The sequence below is a fragment of the Sphaeroforma arctica genome (assembly GCF_001186125.1).
Source record: "Sphaeroforma arctica JP610 unplaced genomic scaffold supercont1.18, whole genome shotgun sequence".
Classification (NCBI taxonomy): Eukaryota; class Ichthyosporea; order Ichthyophonida; genus Sphaeroforma; species Sphaeroforma arctica.
The window spans coordinates 189,773-200,551 of record NW_014040540.1 but is presented as its reverse complement, the minus strand read 5'-3'; the positions used below and the strand labels follow the sequence as shown (position 1 = coordinate 200,551).

At 40.9% G+C, this 10,779-nt stretch overlaps 4 protein-coding genes across 5 annotated transcripts in view; 1 reads left to right on the top strand and 3 right to left on the bottom strand.

The window, feature by feature from the left end:
* SARC_00569 overlaps nucleotides 1-3,576 on the bottom strand; it is a gene marked incomplete at its 5' end in the record, with an annotated part of 6,667 nt that extends 3,091 nt beyond the window's left edge. For both annotated transcript variants that reach the window (XM_014305755.1, XM_014305754.1), the window contains 4 exons: nucleotides 557-716; nucleotides 797-905; nucleotides 1,239-1,370; nucleotides 3,426-3,576. In XM_014305755.1, the coding sequence (XP_014161230.1) occupies nucleotides 557-716; nucleotides 797-905; nucleotides 1,239-1,370; nucleotides 3,426-3,576 (552 nt within the window). The remainder of the gene's footprint in view (nucleotides 1-556; nucleotides 717-796; nucleotides 906-1,238; nucleotides 1,371-3,425) is intronic.
* Nucleotides 3,577-4,038: 462 nt separating this feature from the next.
* SARC_00568 (hypothetical protein) lies at nucleotides 4,039-5,605 on the top strand. The gene has a single exon (XM_014305753.1). It carries the CDS (start codon nucleotides 4,404-4,406, stop codon nucleotides 4,836-4,838), a length of 435 nt encoding a protein of 144 aa, XP_014161228.1. The 5' UTR covers nucleotides 4,039-4,403; the 3' UTR covers nucleotides 4,839-5,605.
* A 478-nt stretch (nucleotides 5,606-6,083) lies between these two features.
* On the bottom strand, nucleotides 6,084-8,382 carry SARC_00567 (deoxyribose-phosphate aldolase). Its single transcript, XM_014305752.1, has 4 exons — nucleotides 8,283-8,382; nucleotides 7,847-8,040; nucleotides 7,099-7,535; nucleotides 6,084-6,440 (listed from the first exon to the last, which is right to left on the bottom strand). The coding sequence occupies exons 1-4, from the start codon at nucleotides 8,290-8,292 to the stop codon at nucleotides 6,347-6,349; spliced, it is 735 nt and encodes a 244-aa protein (XP_014161227.1). The 5' UTR covers nucleotides 8,293-8,382; the 3' UTR covers nucleotides 6,084-6,346.
* Nucleotides 8,383-9,176: 794 nt separating this feature from the next.
* Nucleotides 9,177-9,548, bottom strand: SARC_00566 (hypothetical protein; the record flags this gene model as incomplete). Its single annotated transcript, XM_014305751.1, has 1 exon — nucleotides 9,177-9,548. One exon carries the CDS (start codon nucleotides 9,546-9,548, stop codon nucleotides 9,177-9,179), a length of 372 nt encoding a protein of 123 aa, XP_014161226.1.
* Between the last annotated feature and the right edge of the window lie 1,231 nt (nucleotides 9,549-10,779).

The window sequence follows — 10,779 nt, the reverse complement described above, 5'->3', positions numbered from 1 at the left end:
GTGTGTGTGTGTGTGTGTGTGTGTGTGTGTGTGTGTGTGTGTGTGTGTGTGTGTGTGTGTGTGTGTGTGTGTGTGTATGTATATTGGCGAATACCTCTACACTAACCCGTGCCGACTCAAAACACTACATATGCGCAGATTTCAAGCGGTATTTGCTACAAATCAAACACATTCAATCCATTAACTATACTTATCAGCATAAGACCGCCACTCCATTCAGGCTCACAAGTCTCACAGAAAATAATAACCGGGTGTCCGATTCTCCACATGATTATAACATTCAGGTAAAATAAAAACATTCAACGGCATGCTTATGTACTTCCTATGTGCGGTGTATTCCAAATACGTAAAAAAGCCTCGCCTGGACGTCCACATTTGCACATACAACAAATTGTCTCCGAATAACCTGCACAGCCAGTATACATTGCGATACAAGCTACAGGGATATTACAAATTACCGCTATAGCATAAAATCACTGACATATCACACAACATCAGGACTTCAGAAAACATATGTGAACAATGGAACGCGAATAAGTTTTAAACTCCAATATACCGTTTGCAAGCCAGGACAGTACTGACAGTTGAGGTCTGTCAAGTGCACGCAGTCGTCGCAGGAGCTCACATAGAACCATTGCTTGCCGTTGCACTGTGTCTCAGGTGCGATTGTGATGATATGACTCACAACCGTTTCTCCGTCGATTTCAGCGTGTAATCTGTACAAACCGATCTTGTCTGTTGATCATAGTGAGATATTATGGCTTGGATGAGTTTCCTCGGCAATAGCATTTCACACCGCAACAGAGCCCGCGAAAGAGTGATTGCTTGGAAGCTCACATGCCATAACACATTAAGTACAGGGGTCGATGCTGCGGCCTGTTTGGAACTGGCCGAACCTCCGCAAGCTATTGTTTACAAGGTGGTTTTAATAAACCAACCTAATATATTTCACAAAGGCTGCTATGTAGTGCAATTTGGTTTATATTCACCATGCACCGCAGATCGATTTAAACCCAGCACAGGTTCATAAAAACTTTAAAACAAACTTAAGTGTCTCGGGCGTCGTACACCATATCGGCTACAAAAGACATGCTTCCGTGACCACAGGCCAAAACCGCCTTATGCCAACTCTTCTGGTGCATCTGGCAAATGCGATACCTATCAAGGCAACAACTACGCGGGTGTGGGCCTGGCAATAAAAACATCGCGTGCATCGAAATCTGTGACCCATATCATACCTATACCGAATGTTGCCCTTCCCTTACTGACGGGTTCGCCGCCATCAAACTTCACTTCATTGTCGCCCACAATCTTACCTCCTCCGACTGCCGAGGACCCGTCGATTTCTATTTTTAGTTTTCCTTCGTAACCTGTCGATTACCGAGAAAATTTGCTGAGGATGAGACCTTGCTTCAGGTAAATATAATGCCTGAGGGGGTTGGGGGATTTTGGCTGATACTACCACCGCGATATACGATGACAACTGTTGGCCTACTTTGCTTTGACTCTATGAAATGATCAGGTGGAACAGCAATAACTATTAGGTGGTCTCTATAGCGAGCGAAGACAACTAGACGGATTCGTAGTAATAGTAATGGACATTTGTTAAGCCAATACAATAACATTGAAATCAGACCAGACATGAAAGGCAACTCTGTAAGTACTGGGACTGGGAAATTGCGGTCAATGGTATAGTCTATGTCCCCGTGGTGAATAATTGGACGCCGAGAAGTACTATAGCCGTAGGATACTACTAGCGTAACGCGTGATACGAACACACTTTGTTATCCATATGACAGGTATCGCGAATTCCCGCAATCATAGCTGACAACAGCAATCCACAGAAGTTTATAGGGATCAATCAGCACATGCACGATAGACGAATAGTGTGCTATTTGCAAATGGATTTGTATACAATATGCACATATTTGGCAAGTATTCAACGTGTGGGATCTCTAGGTATACCAAAACGAACAACAACGCAGTAGCACACATAAGCCCACCGTTCCCTACTTAGCATTGAATACATAAACTCCATTTTTAGTCGATAACGAATTCTTCGGTATAAATTATGACGTGTTAAATATAGGCTGATAAGACGACGTAAAAGAACACTTGCTTGGCTTGTTTGAGTATTCGAGTGTGCCTAAGTTGCATACTTTGTTGTTACACGAAATGTAGATTCGTAAAACGGTTCCAAATCATCCTAGTGTGCTGGATTCTCCAAACACACCAGTCTGGAACTCTCGATTTGAAATCATGAAAACAGAAACAGGCAATTTGCCAAGCGCGCAGAAAGTATCATTAAACGGCTATAAATATATTGATGTATGTGAAACAAACTCATGAATACATACATGACGCTATTGAGTATTGCTATATGCGTGTCTGTCCAGATTCGAAGTAGAAGATATTCCACAGACAGTCGACAAAACGCACACCAAGTATACCTAAGCAACTATATTTTGGTATTGGTACAGCACATCCAAAGGTATATATATAAAACTGCCATGTAGACATGTGATCATAGCTTTAAGTACACACTACTATTCACATAGACCTCGTTGTAGGGTGTGTTGTGACTTGCACTGCCAGTCACATGCGTCTACGTATGTTTTTATCAACTGTTTCGATGTCAGTGTATATCAACCATATCGAATTCAGTGTATATGAACTGTATCTGTCAGTGTATATCAACCATATCGAACTCAGTGTATATGAACTGTGTCTGTCAGTGTATATCAACTATATCTAAGTCGGTAAATATCAAATATAATTAAGTCAGTGAATAAAAATTATATCTAAGTCAGTGCACATCCACTATATCTGTCAGTGTATGTCTGCTATACCTAAGCCACTGTCTATCTACTATACCTAAGCAACTGTATATCTACTATATCTAAGTCAGTGTATATCTATATCAAAGTCAGTATATTCAAATTTATTGAAGTTTGGGTTTATCAACTGTATTGAAAAGAGTATATAACAAGTATATCATGTATACAAATTAAAATAAAGCAAAGGTATCTCCTGTACATCAAATTCTGCGTGTATGAACTATATTACATACATGTACATAAACTATATCAAAGTCAGTGTACAGCAACGATATCATCGTCAGTGTATGTCAACAACGCCAAAATCAGTGTATATCAACTGTAGCAAAGTCAGTGCATGTCAACTATATCGAAGTCAAGGTATAACAGCCAAACCGTAACGAATCCAATGCACATCAGTGCAACTATGTCATAGCCAGTGTATATCAGCTGCATCAACTATGTCATAGTCAATGTATATCAGCTACATCAAAGCCAGGTATTTATATCAACACTGTCACAGACAGTGAATATCACTTGCATCCAAGTCAGTAAATATCAACTCGGAAGCACGATACTTCTTGAATAACAATTATGTCGATTCCTCACCTGCGGGTGCATTTAGTTTGACGAGAATCTCTTGATTTGGAAAACCTCTTAACGGGACTGTACTGAACGTGATATTGGGTGACATATGTACATGGAACTGTGCCACAACTACGGCAATTGCCGCCAGCACGATGCCACAGAAGGTCTTCATGGTATTTTGTATATGTGTGCCAAACAGAAGGGTAAGGAAAATTGGAAGATGGTATCGTAGACCCAATCGTATGAAATATGTGATTTAATTAGAACGGGACATACGTACACAGGTTAGAGATTGATGTATATAATGCCCAGAGAATAGTAATACTGATAAGCCCAATTTAGATACCAATCTTGTGGAGATCGTTAAAATAACCCAGACCGGAAAAGCGTAATCGGGGTTAAATACAAGAAAAGTTTTTCTTTTTTATTCTTTTTTAATTAAAAAAACAAAAAAAGAAACATTATAGAGAGAAAGAAGAAATGCGAACAAAAAGATGGCTGTCATCGGAAATAATAAATAAATATCGTCCGAAGGGCTAAATATTTACATTGGTTCCCGGAACCGGTCCATTTATTACAATAGCTATATATATTCTATTTTTGGTCTTTCAGTATGTATTTTTTAGACATACATATTTTAAATTATTTTTTTATGTATCTTTTATGTATGTATGTAAATATCTATGGGGGGGGGGGGGCGCATAACCTCTTGGACACGCTCGCAGGATTTATTCACAACTCCACGCTGAAGCGGAGAAACCACACGTGATTGTGTACGTGTGTAAATAAGTGTAGGTTGGTAGAGCATATCACACATACTAGGAGCAAGCTTGTAGATGAACAAGTTTTCTGCTTGAGATTGCTCTGATTCACTTGTCTGTGACATATCCTTGCCTGTGTCATATCATTTGAAACATCATTAGTCGCACGACGAATATAAATGTTAGCGCACTAATATCACAGTACCCATACATATTTAATTAGAGGTGGCCGTTAATCATGCTGCAGTACTATAAGATAATATACTCGTGCCTGTTCGTAGGCAGCCTGTTATTCCTTGCGATAGCTGTGATACTCACATGCATAGGCACATTCAAGGAAATCCCACAGATGTCATATGTAGCCATAGGGATCTACTTTGTATTCTTCGGACTGTTTCAAACAGTGCTACACATTGGGCACAAGGAACGTCCGCTCCTATCAGGCCTCTTCGCAATGAAGTACTTCATGTCTATGTTTGTCTTCGCCGGTGGCGTTTCTATGACAACCATGGGTATGCTAACAGGGAATTATATAGTTGCGGTGTGCTCGATAGTGCTCTACGCAACAACTGCAGGCTTGATGTGGTGGTCAGCGCTGGAGTGGAAATTGGCTGCTAACGATGTGAACCAATTCTACGAGCAGGAGGAGTCTAGTATGAACGTACCAGCATAGGGTACGATACAATGGTGTGATTGTCACAACATATCCCAATGTCCCGACACAAAATATATTGTACATATGTTATTGTGCCAATGTATGACACATCACCCCGATATAAGATATTCATGGTAGCACCAGCAAGCATAACAGTGACGTCGGCGTGTCTTTGCAAGAGTGCTATGGAACACTATATCAGTATGACTGTACCATATGTATTATCAAAAAGTACATGCGCAGTGTTACAGAGGTCGTGAGCCACTGGCGGTCCAGGCGAGAACAAGAACTTTGTTTCGACTGCAGAAACGCAATGTTGCAGATGAAGCAGAACACTTACTCGATACACAAACACCCCCCGGGTTTTAAAGCAAATTGAGCTTGCATTCTGTAGAGCTGACACGTTTGGAGTTTTCACTATCGCACATGAGGGGTGACCAAACAAAAGATATACTGCGGCTGAAACGCAGCAGAATGCTTATTTGGGCTTGAAAACTCTGCTCTGATGTGTTGTAGATTTGCGCTTGAACCAGAAAAGGACCTCACTTGTACAGTACAGTCTTGGGGAGGATCTGATATGGTGAAAGGGGTTGTACATTTAAACAGTTGTGCGAGTAGGAATTTGGACTGTATAGTAAATAAAGAACTGTGCGTCGTACATGACTGGCCGAGGAGCAAGAAAGGTATCACGAGTTGTACTATTTGTCTATCTCTAATGCCACAATACACATTGCATGAGTATAATGGCTCTACTTCGCCTTAGTGGATACGTCGCACTCGTTTTGGAAGTCATTTTTCCACAATCAGTGTTTTCGTGCAGTTGATGTTATACTACATATCGTGTTCCACGTTCTCGTAGCTGTCCTGCATTCTGATATGATTTTTCGATTTTAACGTTTTGTTTCGTGCCTCAAGCTGTAATTCGGGCCTGCGTATAGCGCACGTCTTCGATAAACTACAATCTGTTACTGTGCCTGCATACAGTCCGCGAGTAATGCGTTTACAACCGTGAACAGAAACGTTGCACTGAGATAGTAACTTCTGCTTTAGCTAAACATAAAGTTCACTACTGTGTTCGATACACCGCTTTGTATTTTGGATAGCTTGTCCATTGATGTCGCCCAAAACAAAAACGGAAACAAATAATCATGTACCAAACGTGTGCTCAAGAAATGTAAGAGAATTCTTTGTGTGCGCGCTTGTTCTGCAAATCCTTAGTTAGACATTGAATTCCACAATCACAAGTTATGAGTACGGGCCGAAGTCCAGCTACAAAATGTGGTAGGCTATATGAAAAACATTACGAATTTGCTCGCGGAAATGGTGTTTCTTTATTTACGTATCTGTACCACTGAAGATTCGCTCCAGTCTGCTGCATTTTCGCTCGATTATAATCCTGTGTTCTGATACGAACGAATGGTGCAGTATATACTAGGGATTAAGTATAGGTGTTGAGTGTTTAGAATCGAGTAGTTGCTGTCAAGAATGGCGTAGTATGTGCCAGTCAATCCGTTAGTACCGATGCTTTAATATAGGCCTGTACCTGCACTGGCCTGTGTGTCATTGGCCGCTCTTTGTTCGATGATTTTGATACCAGCACTGCATCCCAGACGATTGGCGCTGTAGTTTTCAAAAACGACATTGGATACGGTAATTTAATTGACGGAAATTTGATCACTGAAATGTCTGATGAATTACGAGATATACAACAGTGATGCAGAAAACTACCGCAAAATGGGGAATGACTCATGCTTGACGCAGATGTGTATTGTACCTGCATCATATATACGATACAAACCACCTTTTCGGTAGAGTACAAGGAAGGACATTCTACAGACTGGTACTTTCTGTTAAGTATAGCGTATCTCCAGTGTGCACTCGTGTACGTGAGCTGATATAACTACAAGCATTAACTACTACTACATTCTCGCAACTACTTATTTCAAGTGCATCACCGACAGGTGCATATACATCACGAGCTCTACCTGTACAACAACTACATAGTATTAAGTTATCATGAAATCAGTAAAGTGCACTTCAGAGCCTGTGAAAGTAAGCTGCACCAATAAGACTGAAGAGTACAGCGCGTGCCTTTGAAAGCTGTATCGTTCGAGCTAGTAGTTATTCAAGCAGAAATACACGCACACATGCAAGTGCAAAACTAGCTGTGTAATGTATACAATACATACATGCATATCACCCACTCACACCCACCCACTTGCCTCACATATACACTAAAACTTCAGCATTGCATACTGATCTCACAGACAATACTCACCCAGCGTTCACCATAGCGATGGCAGCGGCGTAGTCCCTGATACCACCCGACGCCTTGACACCCACATCCTTGCCCACAGTGTCTCTCATGAGCTTTATGTCCTCTGCCTTGGCACCTCCAGTTGAGAAACCGGTTGACGTCTTCACAAAGTCAGCACCAGCCTTCACACACAGCTCACATGCGGTCTTGATCTGGTCCTTGTTCAGCAAACATGTCTCGAGGATCACTTTAACAATCACTTTGTCGTTAGCCTGTCGTGCTGCGTTTACTACTGCCCTGATGTCGGATTCCACCGCATCTATATTACCGTCTTTCATAAATCCTACGTTCAAGACCATGTCTACTTCCAATGCACCGTTCTCGATCGAGTTCTTGGTCTCATACGCCTTGGACTCGGACGTTGTGGCACCTAGGGGAAAGCCGATGACAGTACATACCTGCAGTACATGATTGAGAGTAAGCGTACATGACTTAATGACAGGCGTAGTATACAAAAAGTTTTGCATCAATTAAATACTTGAAAATCATCTACCACAGATGTGTCTCGAATTCAATCGAACCCTTACGACTGAGAGCGATAGTCATTTATCACTATCGAAGAGTCTGACTGCTAAGACTGCCATACATGCAGCGGTTTATGGTGCAATGCAAAGCCCCCAATATGCTTTCAGTATCGCATAGCAACTGGATACACCTAAATAGAGGTTATAATCAACGGACAGCAATACATGATATGATTCTTATATACCTTGACATCAGTTCCCTCCAACTCTTTCACACATGTTGTGATCCATCCCGGGTTGACGCACACACTCATAAAGTTATGCTTGGCTGCTTCTTGGCACACAGCGACAACCTGTTCCTTGGTCGCATCTTGCTTCAGAATGGTGTGGTCGAAGAGTTTGCCGAAGTCGTGGTCGTTCATGGGGTTTTCTAGTTTAGCTGAGGGTATAAAAAAAGTAAAGTATCATGTTTGAATGAGTTTTAATCTGTAGAATGAAGGTAATAAGCACAAGTATCAAGTGATGTACAAGTTTTACACAAAGAATCACTTTAGGTATAAGCAAGGTATTTTACAGTGAGATATACACCTGACAACGAAACATTGGGGGATAAACAAGATGGTTTTTAGTGAGGTATGCACCTGCAAGCAAGACATATCGTCAAATCAGTCCATCACATACCGGCACACATATTGTCAGGTAGATGTAGTAATCTCTCAACTGTACTTTCAATACTTAATAGCAAGTAGTTCTGTAATGGTTGCAGTATAGTGTCTGTGCTTTATATCAAAAAGTGAATCATATGTATCCAACAACAACATGCAACCGGCATAAAGGAACGGAGAGGAAGGCTCTCCGATAAAAAAATAAATGATATAATTTTAAAATTCAAATAGCCTTTTTAGGCATTTTTCTTCAAGTTTTTGTATTTGCTATATTTTTTTGCTTATATTTTTAGTAAAAAAACAATATCTTGAAGCCGAAGCGCGAAGGCGTTGTTGAATTAATTGCGTTTAAAACGGAATCCCTAAATAAGGTCAAAAATCTGTCTCATTTATAGTGGCGTTAGGCGCAGCCCGTAGGTTTGCGCAAAAAACGTGTATAATTTGTACCAGCTGGTCGTTCATACTTCTTTGGAATTGTTGAGCGTAAACCGTTTCTCGACAGTGTTCTTAAAATAATAAAACAAACAAACAAATACGCTAAAATATGTAAATACATAAATACTGTCTTTGTTGAGGTTTTACGGCGTGCAGCCGTGCACCTCTATTTTTTTTTTAAAGCTGTAAATTAAGGCGTGTTTAGGCCACTTTAGAAGTTCAGGGCCATACCCCCCCAGCCCCCCATACTACATATTTTAATATAAATAGTTCGCTCTTCTCTCTTGATAATTATCATGCATAGCCTTCTAAAATAAAACAGCCAAGCGTGCTCGATGTAGCAAATTGATGACGTATTTTTTACTAGTGCTTAGTGACTGTGTGGTTAGTACTAAAACCAAAACACACGCACATACACTTGTAAACACGCAACTTTGTTGCCTTCTTCGACACCCAAGCTTGTCTACTAAGCATATTATCCTTCTCTGACGGCTGATATAATCGCGCCGTTCTGCTGGCGAGCCGAAGGGTTTAGTAGAGTTTTTCCAATCCGCTCCACCACCTCTACCTTCGAGCCTAGCGAAAGATCGAGCTGATTGCAAAGTTTCCGTGCATCTTCAGTTTTCAGCCCAAGCACGCTGCCAATACCGTGAGCCTGTAAGTCCTTTAAGAATAAACAGCGCTTACGGAGCGTCTCTATGCCACCTCCTAGCGGCCCATTCACGCTTCTCAAGATGTCCTTGTACTTCTCTACGGTCCATTTACCAGAGTTGTCTAGTACACGTGTTGTGTTTTCTGTACTTGTCAATGCAATGGGTTGACCTTTTTTCTTATTAGTCTTAACCATGCTCAGAGTGACAACAGTTGCAGATGCTTTCCTATTTAACACTAAACTCGTGTTATTACAAGCAATATTGAAAAGCGTGCTTAGTAGTCGTGGTACTATTGTTTGAATTCGATCTCCATTGCACATTGAACATGTATCCTTGATACTTTGAAGAGCTCGGCATGTACCTATTCTATGCATCATTATGCTACGAATTACTTTTAAACCCACTCGACTGGCGCATGAAGACTCGTTAAAGTGACTTATCAGAACCTTGTCGTTGATAATCTCGTCGATAACATTGAGCGATAGGCCAGCCATAACAACCGTCGATTGCGACGGCCAAGTTAACCCTTTTCGATCTAATTCAGCTATTAGTGCACAAGAATATTCTACAAACATTTGTTGTTCGTCGTCGAGACCTTTACCGAAAGGTGACGATGTCGGTACATGTTACACAGTCCAAAGGATAATTTTTCAATAGTTTGTGAACTGCATATCTTGCAATGTATGGTAAAGTCGGATCTTGTGCAGACTTGTGCGCGAGCTTATCTCCGTAGTTTTGTAGGTGTTTCCACTGCAGACGTAGTTTGGTAAATTGCGTGTTCTCTAGGGCATCAGTTTTTGCTTGTAAACCATGGAATAGAAGTTTATAGAGTGTTCTATTATGACTATGATCTGTGTTCCTACATAAATCATTCATAGCACGTATGAGCAAAGTGCTTTATGAGTAGATATATGCAACTGTGTCTAGGTGACTATTTCCACCAGCCATTGAACGAGCAATGCTGAAGCTCATTTCAATGGGATCATTATTGATCCTCCCTGGTAGTTATGTACCTCATAAATAGGTTTCTCAACATGTACCTGATACAACGCGCCAGTCCTCGCAAAGTGTGTGACAAAGTGAAGAACGTCTCTGGTGTTAAACCATTTTTCAATGGTTTTCGTCCGCGTCTTTCAATGTATGTTTCGTCAGTATAGTTGCTTGTGCTTAAGGTTGTGTCTGTGTCTAGCTGAACATTCCCAATAGCTTCCTGATCGTCCTCTTCGTCACTCCTGAATTCTCCCGCCTGAGTATTCGTGCTCGCAATAACCAGCCCAAGCAACTCATTAATAACTCATTAATAATACTATCCATCTCTTCATCCTGAGGATATATATACCAGTATTATTACAATTAAATAGTGTTGAGATATCTATAAAATATACATCTATTATAAGTGTGCATCTGCGCATATCGGTTAGGACT

What these genes read in the sequence shown, in the direction of transcription:
- SARC_00568 (XM_014305753.1), top strand. Translation starts at nt 4,404, where the DNA reads ATGCTGCAGTACTATAAGATAATATACTCGTGCCTGTTCGTAGGCAGC.
- SARC_00567 (XM_014305752.1), bottom strand. An exon ending in TGGAGGGAACTGATGTCAAG is followed by an intron (nt 7,536 to 7,846) that starts GTATATAAGAAT and finishes CATGTACTGCAG; the next exon opens with GTATGTACTGTCATCGGCTT. An exon ending in ATCGCTATGGTGAACGCTGG is followed by an intron (nt 6,441 to 7,098) that starts GTGAGTATTGTC and finishes TGAAAACTACAG; the next exon opens with CGCCAATCGTCTGGGATGCA.